This window comes from Pongo abelii, chromosome 9, assembly GCF_028885655.2.
Source record: "Pongo abelii isolate AG06213 chromosome 9, NHGRI_mPonAbe1-v2.0_pri, whole genome shotgun sequence".
Classification (NCBI taxonomy): Eukaryota; Metazoa; Chordata; class Mammalia; order Primates; family Hominidae; genus Pongo; species Pongo abelii.
The window spans coordinates 31,780,672-31,793,303 of NC_071994.2; the positions used below are offsets into that span (position 1 = coordinate 31,780,672).

The 12,632-nt window shown below is 43.6% G+C and overlaps 1 protein-coding gene across 3 annotated transcripts in view; it reads left to right on the forward strand.

Annotated features, from left to right (window-relative positions):
• Nucleotides 1–7,794, forward strand: part of PAMR1 (peptidase domain containing associated with muscle regeneration 1) — a 97,588-nt gene extending 89,794 nt beyond the window's left edge. For 2 of the 3 annotated variants that reach the window (XM_024254422.3, XM_024254423.3), the window contains 3 exons: nucleotides 3,444–3,676; nucleotides 4,772–5,064; nucleotides 6,725–7,794. In XM_024254422.3, coding sequence (XP_024110190.2) covers nucleotides 3,444–3,676; nucleotides 4,772–5,064; nucleotides 6,725–7,261 — 1,063 coding nt within the window. In that variant the 3' untranslated portion in view covers nucleotides 7,262–7,794. 3 annotated transcript variants of the gene reach the window in all.
• The last annotated feature ends 4,838 nt before the right edge of the window (nucleotides 7,795–12,632 follow it).

A 12,632-nucleotide genomic window follows, 5' to 3' on the forward strand; every position in this document is an offset into this window, starting at 1 on the left:
TCCATTCCCCTTTCCCACTTGTGTTTGGCCAAAGATAGTCAGTTTGAGGTTTCTTAGGGACATTTAGTGCTAACTGGTCATGAAATAATAGGGCTTGTTAGATGGAGGCTTATTAGCCAGCTGCCTTTAGCCAAGAGGTAGCAACTGTTGGAAGATGTACAAATTTCACTGGATCGTGGGAAAGTAGATGACCGGTGGAAAGCAAGACTTTCAGATGATCTTTGAGAAAATGGACTTGAATCCTTGAGTCTTCCTGAAATTACTATGTACTTGTTATGGCAGCTTCTAGGAAGATGACATTTCTGTTAAACACAGTCAGCTGTAATTTAGGAAGACATGCTTGGAGGTAACCAGTGAGATGAGGCAGGCTGGGGGAGCCCAGGAACTAAAGACAAATGACCAGCCATGCAGAAGGATGTGAGCCCTCTGGTATGCTCAGCCTTCCTCCTGGGAAGAAAAAGGTGGGGTCCACCTGGTTGGGAGGGAGTAGCCCCTTTCTACTCATTTATTCTACATTCTCTTCCTCACTCTCTCCACTCAGCTACACGGGCCTCCTTGATTTTCCTCCATCACTCCAAGCACAGTTCTGCTTTGGAAACTACACTGTGGCTCCTTCTGTCTGGAACCTGCTTCCACAAGATCTCAGGCTTATTGCCTCACTTCCTTCAGTTCTCTGCTCAGTTTTTGCCTAACAGAAAGAGATCTTCCCTAAATATCCTTTTAAAGATAGCAATCCTATCTTTACCCTGACTGTCTAGTGGACCCCTTTACCCAGAATTCTCTAGCCTGTACTCTGTTTCTGTTTTTATCTTAGCATCTCTCTCCACCTGTTGTCTTACATATTTTTTAAGGGTTTATTTGTTCAATTTCTGTCAACCTCACCTTCCCCAAAATGTGAAAGTTACACATGCAGGAACATTATCTGTTTTGTTCATGCTGAAAGTTCTAGTACCTAAAACAGTACCTGCCACATAGTAGGCACTCAGTAAGTATTTATTGAATGAATGAATTGGATTGACAAACAAAGGTTCAAGACCTGAGTCTGCCTCTGTCTTTAGTGCTGGGTATTCTTGGGCAAGTTCCTAAACCTGCTGAGCCTTAGTTTTTTCTTTTGAAAAGTAGGGATAATCATAGCAATCTGTCTCTGGGGATTGTTTTAAGGATTATATGAAACACTAATAGCTAACATTTATTGTATATTTGCTCTGTGCCGGTTGCTCTTCTGAGTATTTTCATGCATTAGTTCATTTAATCCTCACTATAACCTCTGAGGTAGGTATTTTTGTTATCACCATTTTATTACAGATTTTATTACCGTTTATATTACAGAGGGGTAAACTGAAGCTCAGAGAAGTTAAGTAACTTGTCCAACGTCACATTGCTAGAGTGGCAAAGCCAGGATGTAAATTCAGTATCTGGCTTCCTGGTCTGCTCCCGTATGCACTATACTTTGAGTCTTATGTAAAGACTGTAGCAAAGTACCTTGCACACATAATTCATCAGACAGTGATTTCTCGCCTATTGTTAGAAATAGTAACAGTGAATTCCGGTGACTGAAATTGACTACAGCTAAGTTCCCTGGAATATTCATAAGTCAGAATATCCATCAGTCTTTCACCCCTCCTCAGGCTGTCTCCTTCCATTTTTGTCTTTTTCCTTTCAGGGGCAAGACATTTCCTTGGAAACGGTGGCAGTGAAATTCAAATTCTGCCCTCTTTCCTGATCTGTGTGATTTCCCTGGGCCGGACTCTCCACTAAGTGGGATCAACCTGTTCTTCCCAAAGACACATACTGTAGACGGGCCCCTGCACTATTAAAAAAGACTACTGGGCTTCCTATTTTTAAATCAATATTAATGGGAGGTTAGGTGGCAAAGTGCCGGGTTTCTCAAGTAAATGAAAAAGCAAGGCTGAAACTTGGTTTTAAGTATCTGTTGGGAAGACAGGCAGCTGAAGTGGAGGGTATCCCTATCTCCAGCAGCCAACTCCTCATCCAGAAGCCCCCAACGACAGTGTAGACCTTCCATGGCCAAGGGAGGAGCTTATTTGCAAGTTCAGGAGCTCCCTGAGCTATAGACCTCATTATAAACATGAGCTAAAGATTTGTTGAATGAAATCAAGAGGATTGGAATATTTGCTCTGAGCCAAGCACCGTATATGAAATAGATTTCTTATGATGATATATTGGTATTGGGGGGACACCAGGGTGGAAATTGTGACTGGTAAGCACTGCCTTGGGTACCAAGTTTCTTTACTGCGTGCCTCTGCGTACTTTCCCTTGCCTCTCTGCACTTCCTTTGTCCATTCATTAAACAGGGATGAAAACATAGATTCCTAAAGGAATTTCAGCTTTTCAGGTGACAGTCATTAGGTGCCAACATAAAATGAACACAACCTGCAGATTCTGTGCACATCTTCCCCAAGAATCCCTGAGTGGTCTCTGGGTCCTCCAACTTCAGGGCTCATTTAATATCCCCTTTTCCCATTTATACACAATGCTTCATATTTCTCCCGATCAATGTGCCCTGAGAGAAAGTTCTATTCTCTGAGGTGTACTAATTACACCTGCTAATTGCTAAATCAAGCTACTGTATCAACACAGTTTAGTTTGAGTCAATTCCTAATATTGCCCCATTATGATAATGTTTGGAGGAAAAAAATGCCTACATTTCTCTCATTCAAATTAACTCCCTTTTCTGTTTAATGTTGCAATTAATTTCTTTGTGTGTGCATGTATAATGTACCTTTGGATAGCAGCTATTATGCCAGGTATTATTCTCTTTGGTTAAAATCTTAAGCAGCTGGAATCATGCCAGTAATAGACATGGAGACATAAAATGAAGATTGAAGTATACAAGAGAATTTGCTCAGTGGGAGAGGCAAAGTGTGTGTGTGTGTGTGTATGTGTGTGTGTGTGTGTCAGAGCGAGAGAGAGAGAGAAACAGAAAGACAGAAAGAGAGAAACAGAGAGACACGGAATGAGATAGCCATTTTTGGCTGGGCGGAGTAGCTCACACCTGTAATCCCAGCACTTTGGGAGGCCAAGGCGGGTGGATTGCTTGAGCCCAGGAGTTCAAGATCTGCCTGGACAACATGATGAAAACCCATCTCTACTACAAATACAAAAATTAGCTGGGCGTGGTGTTGCATATCTGTAATCTCAGCTATTCAGGAGGCTGAGGCACAAGAATTGCTTGAACCCAGGAAGTGGAGGTTGCAGTGAGCCAAGATCGCATCATTACACTCCATCCTGGAGTGAGGGACAGAGGGAGACCCTGCCTCAAAAGACAGACAGACAGAGAGAGAGATAGAGAGAGACAGAGACAGAGATTTTTTCTGTTTCTGTAACCAAATATCTACATGGGACATGGCATGAATGCTAAAGAGGCCACAATGACTTTCTCTCACCCTGCTGTTTCTCTGGGCCCATGTTTCCTGACCCAGGGAGACACCATTACACCAGCTATACTCAGCGGCCTTCAGCAAGCAGAAACTGCAGAGTGCCCCTACCAAGAAGCCAGCCCTTCCCTTTGGAGATCTGCCCATGGGATACCAACATCTGCATACCCAGCTCCAGTATGAGTGCATCTCACCCTTCTACCGCCGCCTGGGCAGCAGCCGGAGGACATGTCTGAGGACTGGGAAGTGGAGTGGGCAGGCACCATCCTGCATCCCTAGTGAGTCAAGGCTCATTCTTGGGCTTGAGCATGCTCCATCTTTCATGGCTGCCTGAGGAAAACCATTAACCCTACTTTTTGGGAAAGCATCTCCAGTGCTTTCTCTAGTTTGGTGATATCTGAAATTCCATAGTTAGAGCTTTTTTTTTTTTTTTTCCTTTGGCTTAACCTTACTACCCAAGAGAAATTGACTCACTAAATCTTAGAGGCATATGTTCTTGGGTGATTCTATCATATTTACTTGGAGAAAATGGTCATTAAGACACCAAGTGGGGAAAGGGGTTAAAAGTGCCAGAGGGCCTCAAGTTATATAATCTTGGCTACCCTGTTTAAGCCCCAATTTTTACACTCATCACCCAGTGATACTAACTGGGTACTTGTTATTAAGCAATGAGGTATTAGATCTGGCACCGGTGGCTCACGCCTGTAATCTCAGCACTTTGGGCGGCCAAGGTGGGTGGGTCATTTGAGGTCAGGAGCTCGAGACCAGCCTGGCCAACATGGTGAAACCCCGTCTGTACTGAAAATATTTAAAAAAAATGTAATGAGGTATTAATTACATCATAAGGTTATGATGATGAGTACTGAGATAATATGTGAAAGTGTCCGGATTAGGGGCCTGTATTTACTAAGCTGCCTTCCCCATCCTCTTTGTGAAAGGAGAACAATATGGTTTAGTTCATTGTGGTCATGACTATGAGGATAGTCATGATATTTTGAGTTTGTTTGCATGTACCATCTCATTTAATCTCCTCAAGAGCTCTGTGAGACCATTATTATTGTTCTATCCATTTTACAGGCAAGAAGGCAGAGGCTCTAAAAGATTAGACAACTTGCCCAAAGTTCTATTGATAGTAAGTGCCTGGGATCAGAACTCAGGTTTCATTTGACTGCAAACCCTAGACTTTATAGCCAGCCATGTCAGGGTGGGTTGATTAATATTTAAAGGGAGAAGAAAACTGGGTTACTTATCTTAGTGGTCATCATGCCCATAGAGTTCACCTTTCCAGATTTGTGCTCTCTGGTTAAGTGACACATTCTCCTTTGGATGGCAAAGTCTGAGTTTATCTTACTAAGCTGGTACTTTCTCCATAGTCTGCGGGAAAATTGAGAACGTCACTGCTCCGAAGACCCAAGGGTTGCGCTGGCCGTGGCAGGCGGCCATCTATAGGAGGACCAGCGGAGTGCATGATGGCAGCCTACACAAGGGAGCGTGGTTCCTAGTCTGCAGCGGTGCCCTGGTGAATGAGCGCACTGTGGTGGTGGCTGCCCACTGTGTTACTGACCTGGGGAAGGTCACCATGATCAAGACAGCAGATCTGAAAGTTATTTTGGGGAAATTCTACCGGGATGATGACCGGGATGAGAAGACCACCCAGAGCCTACGGGTAAGAGAGGGCTTGTACTTGGAAGCTGGGGCTCTGGCTCAAAAAACTCCAAGCATGGAAGAGCAGTGATTATGCCAAGCCCTGTCCCCTTAGCATCTCAGCAGCCAGCCCAGAGCCTCGCATATAGCAGCTTTCAATATTTCATATTGAGATACTAGACGGGGGTACCTAGAAAGACTGTGGAGTCTTTATTCCACCTTGATTATTTTTTAAACAAGATAGAGGCAAAGTCATCTATCACTGTGGTCATCAAAAGTTAATCACCTAAGAGTAAAATGTACTTCTCCTAGTAGCATATGTTACCTGGTAGCATATGTCATAAATTGTAACAAATTAAAAATTAGTGAAATTATTTGTTTAATGGCTGGCTCTGCCTGAAACCGTTAGCTCCATGAATGTTGTGATTTGTCATTGTACCCTCACAGTGTGGCACAGTGCCTGGCTCAAAGTAGATTATCAATAAATATTTTTTGAATAAAAAAAGGTTAATCACCTATTACATTTGGGCACTGTCCTAGGTAGACAGAGATGTTTTACCCTAGATATACTCCTAACAAATTTACAATATATGTCTGTCTTTCCTTGACCTCCTCCTTCTCTTTTATTCCCCCACCCATCTGTCTATCCATCTGTCTATTCATCCATCCCTCCATCTATCCACCCCCTCATCCATCCATCCCTCCATCCATCCATCCATCCATCCATCCCTCCATCCCTCCATCTATCCATCCATCCAGCCATCGATCCATCCATCCATCTATCCATCCCTCCATCTATCCATCCATCCATCCATCCATCCATCCATCCATCCATCCATCCCTCCATCTCTCCATCTATCCACCTGCCTGTCCATCTATTGTTGAGCCCCCACAATGTGCCTTTCACTGTAAGGAGACACAGAAAAGAATAGAGCACGTTTCATTTTCTCTGAAAAGTCCACAGTTGAGTGGGAGAGACAGAGCAATATATCATAATCAATGTGACACAAGAGAAGCCCCAAGGCAATATACTCAAAGGAGATTGAGGTAATAGAACATATACATAAACATTTTACAAGATGTGTGCTCCTACAGGCTCCCATCAAAAGTCATGACCAGCAAGGACTGGGAAAATCAGGGAAGACTTTGTGGAAAAGTCTTGTGGAATATTCTGAGCATAGCTCTATTTACTGGCTTGAATGTAAATGAAATGTTTACAGTGGACCTGAGGTTGAAAACTTAGCCTGTGAGGGTTTGTGCCTTGATGGTGCTGACACATATTTTTAATCATTTATTTATTTGCAAGCATTGTTTGTTTAACATCAAGATATTTCAGATAAAGATTTGGAATTCATTTTCTGGCAAAACTAGAAAGCTGGTCCCATTTCAGCATGGAGTAGCTGACTGCAGTGACGTGGCCACTGCTCACCTTAGATGGGCATGCAGCCTCAACTGTCCACTTCACTTATTTAATCCCACCTTCCAGGCCCTAGAAAGCACTTCAGTTTGCAATTCTGGAAGTAGAGTAGTTGTTTTCCATGATTTCTTGAGTGAAGTATCTCCAAATAATTGTAGCTGCCTCTTAGACATTTTCTCCCAAAAATTTAGCCCCAAGCATTGCCTGTTCTTGTCCACTATGGAGCCGGCTCCTCACCATTGCTGCCCGTTCCTTGCATTTGTAGATTTCTGCTATCATTCTGCATCCCAACTATGACCCCATCCTGCTTGATGCTGACATCGCCATCCTGAAGCTCCTAGACAAGGCCCGTATCAGCACCCGAGTCCAGCCCATCTGCCTCGCTGCCAGTCGGGATCTCAGCACTTCCTTCCAGGAGTCACACATCACTGTGGCTGGCTGGAATGTCCTGGCAGATGTGAGGAGCCCTGGCTTCAAGAACGACACACTGCGCTCCGGGGTGGTCAGTGTGGTGGACTCGCTGCTGTGTGAGGAGCAGCATGAGGACCATGGCATCCCAGTGAGTGTCACTGATAACATGTTCTGTGCCAGCCAGGACCCCACTGCCCCTTCTGATATCTGCACTGCAGAGACAGGAGGCATCGCGGCTGTGTCCTTCCCGGGACGAGCATCTCCTGAGCCACGCTGGCATCTGATGGGACTGGTCAGCTGGAGCTATGATAAAACATGTAGCCACAGGCTCTCCACCGCCTTCACCAAGGTGCTGCCTTTTAAAGACTGGATTGAAAGAAACATGAAATGAACCATGCTCATGCACTCCTTGAGAAGTGTTTCTGTATCTCCATCTGTACACGTGTCATTGCGTGAAGCAGTGTGGGCCTGAAGTGTGATTTGGCCTGTGAACTTGGCTGTGCCAGGGCTTCTGACTTCAGGGACAAAACTCAGTGAAGAGTGAGTAGACCTCCATTGCTGGTAGGCTGATGCCGCCTCCACTACTAGGACAGCCAATTGGAAGATGCCAGGACTTGCAAGAAGTAAGTTTCTTCAAAGAAGACCATATACAAAACCTCTCCACTCCACTGACCTGGTGGTCTTCCCCAACTTTCAGTTACACGAATGCCATCAGTTTGACCAGGGAAGATCTGGGCTTCATGAGGCCCCTTTTGAGGCTCTCAAGTTCTAGAGAGCTGCCTGTGGGACAGCCAAGGGCAGCAGAGCTGGGATGTGGTGCATGTCTTTGTGTACATGGCCACAGTACAGTCTGGTCCTTTTCCTTCCCCATCTCTTGTACACATTTTAATAAAACAAGAGTTGGCTTCTGAACTACAAAACAAATGTGCTATGCTCTTATTTCTGCATGCTGTTTCTCGGAGCTACATGTGTCAGGGCTGATGGCTTGGTGATAGCCCTTTAAAATAGTGCCAAGGGCTATCATTCCCATATGGTGTGTTTGACAAAGCCAATACCATCTTTTTAATACCAACTCTCAGAGCTCGGTGGGTCATGGGCCAGGGGAGGAGGGACATGGGTACCCTCCAATAAGGCACAAACAGAAACACCAGAGATTAGATGATTTTTGGGGTTGCCTCTGCTTCTTGTCTTCTAGATCCAACACAAAGTCCTGCTTTGAACCTCCATAAATCTTCATGGAATGCTTTTATAGCATCTGAATTGGAGTCACATATTTACTCACACTAAGTTTAGATATGCCAAGAAACTGTAGCTTCACTGTTGTCTATAACTTACGTGATTTTTCTCTCAAGCCTCACCCTCACTCCCACTGGATAGTGAAGGAAAGAACATGAATTCAATCTAGTCAGACACCTTAAGTAATCTTGGCAGTGACCCTCTTTTGGGGGTGACTTACTCTTTTATCCTTTCTCCCCTGCTCTCCTCACCAGTTTTCTCTTCACTAGGCTGGTGCTTTGGAGGCTTACCTTCCCTCAAGCATTGGGATGAGAGTGGGGACCCCCGAGTTCCTGCTGGTTCTTGGGTGTGTGTGGTGGGTCTTTTTGTTGCTGAAATTTAATGCTAGAGTCTGTAATTAGTGTAACTTGTGCTATGTTCTCTATTTCATGGAGCCCAGCACTCCTTCCTGCAGACTTGGCCCCTCAGCTCTTGCTGGAACTGGTCCCCCTGGCATCCGGTGGTGACTTGTGTTTGACCCTTGTCTGGGTCACTCAGCCTCATGGCCACAGTGACAACCTTCTCTGGCAACTGCCCAGCCAGACTCTCTGCAACTTCCTTTTCCTCCTTTGGGGGATTAGGGGAACTTCTTGGTCTTTTCCATACCACATGACAGCTGAGAGCGCAGGCTTGTTACTGAGCATTCTGGGAGACATTTGCCTTATGTAGACCCAAACAGGAACTCCCCTGTTCCCTTAATCTATCTCAGAAAACTTAAGGACTTTAGCCCAAGACAGGAGGTGAGGATTTTATTTGTTTACCAACCTGTCTCCCCCACCATGTCTGGGTCTTGAGCCAGAAGAGAATTTCTTCTACTTTCTCTTTTTGTCAGCCTTTCCTGGGGCTTTCCATAAGTCACATCCTCCTCCTTTCATTCAACCCTCCATGCCCATCCTCCTGGCTTAATCAGAGTGATGTGTTAGTTATCAATGGTTGAGAACAAATTACCCATCACTTAGTGGCTTAAATGGTAAGTGTTTATTCTCTCACAGTGTCAGTGGGTCAGGAATTGGTGAGCAGCTTAACCTGAGGTTGTCATCAACTGAAGCCTTGACGGAGGCTGGAGGATTTGATTCTATAAATATTTATCAGGTCACTCAAAGGTTTTTCTTTGTTAAGCCTAGAAAGCTTGGATCTTAAAAGGTGTAATGGAACTTGGATCAAAGAGATAGATCTGAATTCAAATTCCTGTCTTTTAACTTCTTTTCTAAAGTGATTTTGGGCAAGTACTAAGCTTCTCTACCTCAGCTTCATTATCTGGTAAATTGGCATAATAAAATCTTGAGATTTTACTGTGGTAGCTGTGACAATTAAGTGAGATGTTGTGTAAGGCAATGAACATAACACATGGTATACTTGGCAGGGTCAGGGCTCTTCAGCTAGGCACAGCTCCACAACTGCCTCGGTAGACACTCCACACATACGTGCCCACACCCTCCATCTCCTGACTGTGTCCTGACCCTTCGCCTGGAATATCATGTTCTCTACTTCTTTTTAACACTCTCTTTACTACTTGTGTTATTTTCTCTTCTTGCCTTCCTACTCAAATTTGGTTCACATGTACATCATCTTAGCTATGACTCTGGCCCCTTCAGAAGCTGAATCTGGCCTGAAATTTTGGTAATGACATCCCAGGCTTCTTGGTCAATAGCTCCATGGCCATTTGCCACCACCCCTAGGTCTTCCTACCCTAGCACTGCTCTTGTGGGCTATGAACACTTGATCATACTCACCTAAGACTTTGAGGCAGGCAAAGAGGATCACACACAAGCTTGTCTCTTGGCCATATCTGGCTGCTATCAGAATGTTGTCCATCTCTTTTTGTAACATAGCCCTTGCCTCCTAGCATAGAACTCCAAAGCTAGAAATCTTGAGCATATATAAGTCAGGGGCTTTTCAGAGAATCAGAACTTTTAACAGTCCTATAGAATAAGGGATTACGATAACCACACAAAATTGTGGCCACTGATGGAGAAGTCTGTGCAAGACTGTTGCCTTTGTTTCTGGTGTTGGACCTAAAATCAATCAGGCCAGTGGTCAGGAAGGAAGGCTGGATGTGAAGTCAGCAAAGCAAGGACAAATGGAAAACTGTGTTTGTCTCTTGCTGCCTCCAGCCTCCATGATGTGAGTGACTTGTAGTAGAAGCAGGTGCCCTTTGCTCATAGCTGCACACTCACCCAGTCCGAACTCAGGGAAGCCAGAGGAGGATTTCCAGCAGGCATTGGAGGAGCTGTGGGCCTGGGTGCTTTCTCACCCCAACAAGGTGAGCTGAGAGATAGTGACATTGCGTGTGAGCTGCCACAGTGTCTGATGTGCTCAAACAACTCTCAAAGCATGAAAGTAGGCATTGCTTCACTCTCCTTTCCAAATCTCATGTCAATTTCTCTTGTGCTCACTCTAACCTGGAACCATACAGGGAAGGGAATTCTGCAACCTAGTTTCAGTTTCCCTAAGTTGACACGGAACAAAGCAGTCACAAGTTATGGAATACTAATGCTGGAAAAGTGGCTGTCAACTGAGGACACCTTCAGGGAGTGCCAGAGAAGGCTCCTGCTTCATCCAGAGTACTTTGGTTCTGATTTCTTTTGTGATGATTGCTTGTTTTTTTAGGGATCCATGTAGCCCCTGACATCTGACATTATACCAGCTGGGCTTTGGTGCCCAGGAGTTGATCTGGCACTCCCAATGAGACTGTGATACTCTCTTGTTGAAGATAAATACTTTCACAGAATGCCAAGGATGCCAATATCTGTCAGAATTATTCTGTGACTTTGATGGATCAAGACCCAAACAAGACCACTTCATATCTTCTGTAATAACAGAAAAAAGCAAGGTGACTATGCAAACTGCAAAGGTGCCAAATATCCCCTTCTCCTAGTTAATATGAGTGACTGCTGCTTCTTCATCAATTACAGTGGTAGGCTCTTTATAGTCTTTTTTCCTTTTAGATAAGATTTATTACATGGCCAATTATAGAATTACTCCCACTTCCTGACAGCATCCAATTCAGAACAAAGCCCCACTTTGAAACCTAAGATCACTTAACAGAAACTCAAATCCTGTAAGTCCTTTCTAACACACTCTTGATGAGACACCCCTTGGTTCGCCATGATGTGCATCCTACATCATTGCAAGGAGCAAAAAATCCCACTTGTTCAATTACAGGTATGTTACTAGTGGTCTTTGGCTGGAAGGCATTGACTATATATATAATATATACATATATAATATATATGTATATTACAATTACAATGGCTTGACTTATGACTTTTTGACTTTATGATAGTATGAAAGCAATATGCATTCAGCACAATCGTACTTCAAGTGCCAATACAACCATTGTTTTTCACTTTCAGTACCATATTCAATAAAGTACATGAGATACCTATTTAATAGTTTATTATGAAATAGGCTGTTAGATTATTTTGTCCAGCTGTAGGCTAATGTAAGTGTTCCAAGCACATTTAAGGTAGGCTAGGCTAAGCTATGATGTTAAGTAAGTTAAGTATGTTAAATGCATTATTGACTTATGATGTTTTCAAATTATGATGAGTTTATTGGGATGGAACCCCATTGTAAGCTGAGGAGCATCTCTGTATGTATATAAGCATCTTTCCTAATCATACAGATTTTACTTAAATTTTAAGTATCACATAAATTTTATCATACGGTACACAAACTTTAAGTAAAATCTATATGATTTAAATAAGACTTACTTTCTTTGGGAGTGATCAGGTTTATACACTAAATGGACTTTTCATGAGTAACTGGGTAGTCAACTCCCTCTGTATTTTCTTACATAAACTCCAACAGGAATTGAAAGGAAGGGGCAATTCAAGTAGGACAGTTAACTTTTCATTCACAGGTAGTTAGAACTTCAATCAAGTCATTGGCATGATGGACAGGAAGGAAGGAAGATATTATAAGTAAGGAGAGAGTTTGGAAAAAACATAAGATTAAACACGGAGTTAGAGATGGGATTTCCCCATGTTGGTCAGGCTGGTTGTGAACTCCCGACCTTCGGTGATCTACCCGCCTCAGCCTCCCAAAGTGCTGGGATTACAGGTGTGAGCCACTGCTCCCGGCCCCAGCTTTTTTTTTTTTTTTTTTTTTTTTTTTTTTTTTTTTTTATTTTAGTAGAGACGAGGTTTCACTGCGTTGGCCAGGCTGGTCTCAAACTCCTGAGCTCAGGCAATCTGCCTGCCTTGGCCTCCCAAAGTGCTAGGATTACAGGCGTGAGCCACCATGCCTGGCCTGAATTTGGGTTTTTGTGTTGTCCTAACCTGGACATGAATGAAGACCTTGTCTCATTGCATTGACACAACTGCATGTTGTTCTAACAGAGAATTATCTTAAATGATATCACATGAGTTAAAAGAAGAAAGCTGACAGCTAATGGATGAGCCAAAGAAGTAAGACACATATCTTTACTCCTGCCTTATTTTTTCTCCTTCTTTAGTATCCTGTGAAAATTTTGAGTGACATAC